Below are 3,367 nucleotides of genomic sequence, written 5' to 3'. Positions count from 1 at the left end.
AGAGAGAGAGAGAGAGAGAGAGAGAGAGAGAGAGAGAGAGAGAGAGAAACTTAGACAAAAACATGTGTCCTTTCATTAATTAGAGTTCTTTCTGAACACAGATTTCCCTTAATCTTACCTCTCAACCAGGACAATCAGCAACTTTAGTTCTTTTTATAGGCATGTTAGGAACATGGAGAGCAGCGATTCTTAAGCTAGCATTCATGAATACCTGAAAGCATGCATGGATAGATTTCAAGGACCTGTGAATTTGGTTGGCAAAAAAAAAAAAAAATCTCTTCTTTCATCAGCTTCTAATTGAAATTTAGCATTTCCCCCAATTACAAACTTGTGAATGCAGGCAATAAATCACCAAAGTATTAGCACTACCTATTATGACTTTGTTGCCTAAGGCAGATACTTTCATATCATGTTAAAGTTATTGCAAATATCTAGAAATGTCATTTATGCTTCTTCATAATTGCTGTATATACTACACCCACCACTAGATCTCACAAAATTAGTTTTCCTTTCTACAGACTACATTTTAATATAATTGGATTTGTTTGTGATTTCATGCATTATCCTTTTTTTGGTTGCATTTATATTTCTGATATCTAGTACACTGCCTTTTATACATAGTAATCACTTAAATGCTTCTTGAGGGTTGTAAGGACTGTCAGAGGCTTGGTTATGAACGTTCAGGTTGAACCTACTAGCATTTATTAAGCATTTACTATGTGCTAGACACTATGCTAGGCACTGTGAATGCAAATACAAGCAGAAAGAAAGGTAGTGGGGAGGGGAAACCTGCTTGAGCTCTCCCCCCAAACCCATCAAAATAACTGTAAAAGACGACTCTAAACAAATTCTACAGCAGCAAAAATCACAAAATGACAGCATGAAACAGATTTCCAGCCCAAGACAACCTGGAAGGCCAACAGGAAGAGTCTATTGCACCAGTTCCAGAGGAGAGCATAGCCCAGCGTGGGCCGCGCTGGCACAGGCAGGACTGAAGAGGCCTCAGGGCACTGAATCCCAGGCAGCTACAGGGTTTCCAGGTTCCTCAATCCACAAATGCCAAAGATAGCTTCCAAGTTCAGTGAGAAAGCTCTCACCTGTGTGACAGAGGAGGGTGGTTAAGCCCCACCCCCAGGGTGGGCCTACAGGCAGCAGGGAATCACATGACTGATCTGTGTGGCTGTCATGGAGGGGGGTCCTGGGGCGAGGAGGAATGCTGGCATGATGGAGCTGGAGGCGGCTGTGGAAAGCTAACCCTCCTCACAGTTCCAGCTCAGAAAAGACAGCTTGTGGTTGCTCCCGGACCACAGTGCAGGCCCCTCGCCGAGCTCTCTGCTGCTGGGTGGGCCTCGAAGCCTTGAATCAGGCCCACGCCCACGGCCGACCCTGTTTGGCCGCAGCATGAGCCGCCCCGCCCTCTAGAGTTGCTTCCGCCTCCTCCAATCCCCATCACTCCCCACTCCTGGTCCCCGCCCCTGGCTCCCATTGCCCTTGCGTCCTGAGGTGAATGGGAGCCCAGAGCTGAGGCCCGCCCCCTGGCCCCCGCCATGGCTCAGGAGAAGATGGAGCTGGACCTGGAGCTGCCGCCAGGCACTGACGGGGGCGGCCTGCGGAGGTCCAACAGCGCGCCGTTCATCCATGGGCTCAGTGACAATTCACAGATATTCCAGGTTGATATGTTAAGAACCAGAGGGAACAGTACTACATTTTTAAACCGGCACAACCTGTTGCCACCATCCTCCCCTCTTCGAATCCCTAGTAGCCGGATTCATCAGATCAAACAGGAAGAAGGGATGGATATGATAAACAGAGAAACTGTGCATGAACGGGAAGTTCAAACTGCAATGCAGATAAGCCAAACATGGGAAGAAACTCTAACTTTGAACGATAGCGATGGAGAGAAGTCACCATCCCCAAGGCGTGTTGATTTTATTCCAGTATCTCCAGCCCCTTCACCCACTAGGGGAATTGGAAAGCAGTGCTATTCGCCTTCATTACAAACCTTTGTTGCCAGCAATGGAATGCCTCCTAGCCCTGTTCCTAGCCCGACTAGACGATTTGGTACCAGGAGGAGTCAGAGTCCCATCAACTGTATCAGACCGAGTGTGATGGGACCCATAAAGAGAAAAGGCGATATGGAAAATGAAGATCAACCAAAGAGATTCTTTCCAGGCACCAGTAGCAGTCTGCTTTCTCCTGATGTTCCATCAATTCCTGACATGTGTGTGTCTTCAGATGCCCTTGATGGAAACAGCAGCAGCGCTGGATCTTCTTGTAACTCACCTGCTAAAGTCAGCACTACCACAGACTCTCCTGTGTCACCTTCTGACTCGGGCTCTCCTTTTATTCCCATAGATGAGCTTTCATCTAAGTGATTCATCACTCCAAGACTTGTTTTTCTGATGGAGAGAAAAATCCAGTTGGAGCAATCATGTAGAATTGTGTTGCGCAATTTGGGCTATTTCCTCTTTTATGTTTTTCCTCTTAAGAATATCCAGAAATACTGTTATTCTGGAGAACTTCCATATCCAGTTCCTGAGGATGTGCTTAAATTCAACATAGTAATCTTTTCAAAGACATCTTCTAAATGAGGAGTATGTTGAAGCTATAAATATACATCTTTTAAGCTGCTAATATATCTATATGCCTATGTCGTCCCTTTATTTTTTTTATAATTGAAAGCACTATTTATTTATGGGGATAGTAAGTTCTGATGGAGTATAATTGTTAAATCAGTATCACACGTTGATGTTTGAAAATGACACTTTGTGCCCCCACTAGTTCTTACTAATGTTTTCAGTAATTGCTAGCCTTCACTTAAAAAAAAAGAAACAACAAACCTGTCAAAGGCCATTTTTAAAGTAAGTTAATTATAACATACTAATCTTACAACTATCTGTTTTACACAGGAATCCAAAACTATCTATTTTGTTTTGGGAAGAGAAAGGGGTGGTATAAGGAGGAAAATATCCTAAATGAATAGCAAAAGCAAAATGCTTAATTGGGGCTTTATGATGCCAGTATTCAACTTGTGTTTTGCCTTGATCTATTTTATATTTAGATGTGGAGAAGCCAGTATTGACTAGTTGTAGCTTTATGCATTTTTGTAAATTCCTTTTTATTTCTAATTATGACTGCTGATTTGATTAAATATGGTTCCTACATATAAAGAATTTTTTGTCAGAATTACCCACTTCTTTTTTCCCATAAATGGATGTAAATATTTTTTTTAACTCCAAATTTTTTGCTACCTAAAAATCTTTTAAGGGATTAAAAAAATAGAAATAGAATAGCCCTAGCAAAGTGTTAAATTATAAAGCCTAAAAAAAGTGCTTTGAACATTTGGGGGTAGTTAACATTTGATTTA

The 3,367-nt window shown here is 42.6% G+C and overlaps 1 protein-coding gene across 1 annotated transcript; it reads left to right on the top strand.

Annotated features, from left to right (window-relative positions):
• Nucleotides 1–1,543: 1,543 nt before the first annotated feature.
• On the top strand, nucleotides 1,544–3,078 carry LOC138152853 (PPP2R1A-PPP2R2A-interacting phosphatase regulator 1-like). Its single transcript, XM_069076881.1, has one exon. The coding sequence runs from the start codon at nucleotides 1,548–1,550 to the stop codon at nucleotides 2,373–2,375; it is 828 nt and encodes a 275-aa protein (XP_068932982.1). The 5' UTR covers nucleotides 1,544–1,547; the 3' UTR covers nucleotides 2,376–3,078.
• Nucleotides 3,079–3,367: the final 289 nt, after the last annotated feature.

Source organism: Petaurus breviceps, unplaced genomic scaffold (assembly GCF_028583685.1).
Source record: "Petaurus breviceps papuanus isolate PSGF00001 unplaced genomic scaffold, PetGlider_PUasm1.0 90977, whole genome shotgun sequence".
Taxonomy (NCBI): Eukaryota; Metazoa; Chordata; class Mammalia; order Diprotodontia; family Petauridae; genus Petaurus; species Petaurus breviceps.
This window is presented reverse-complemented; position numbering and strand designations above follow the sequence as displayed.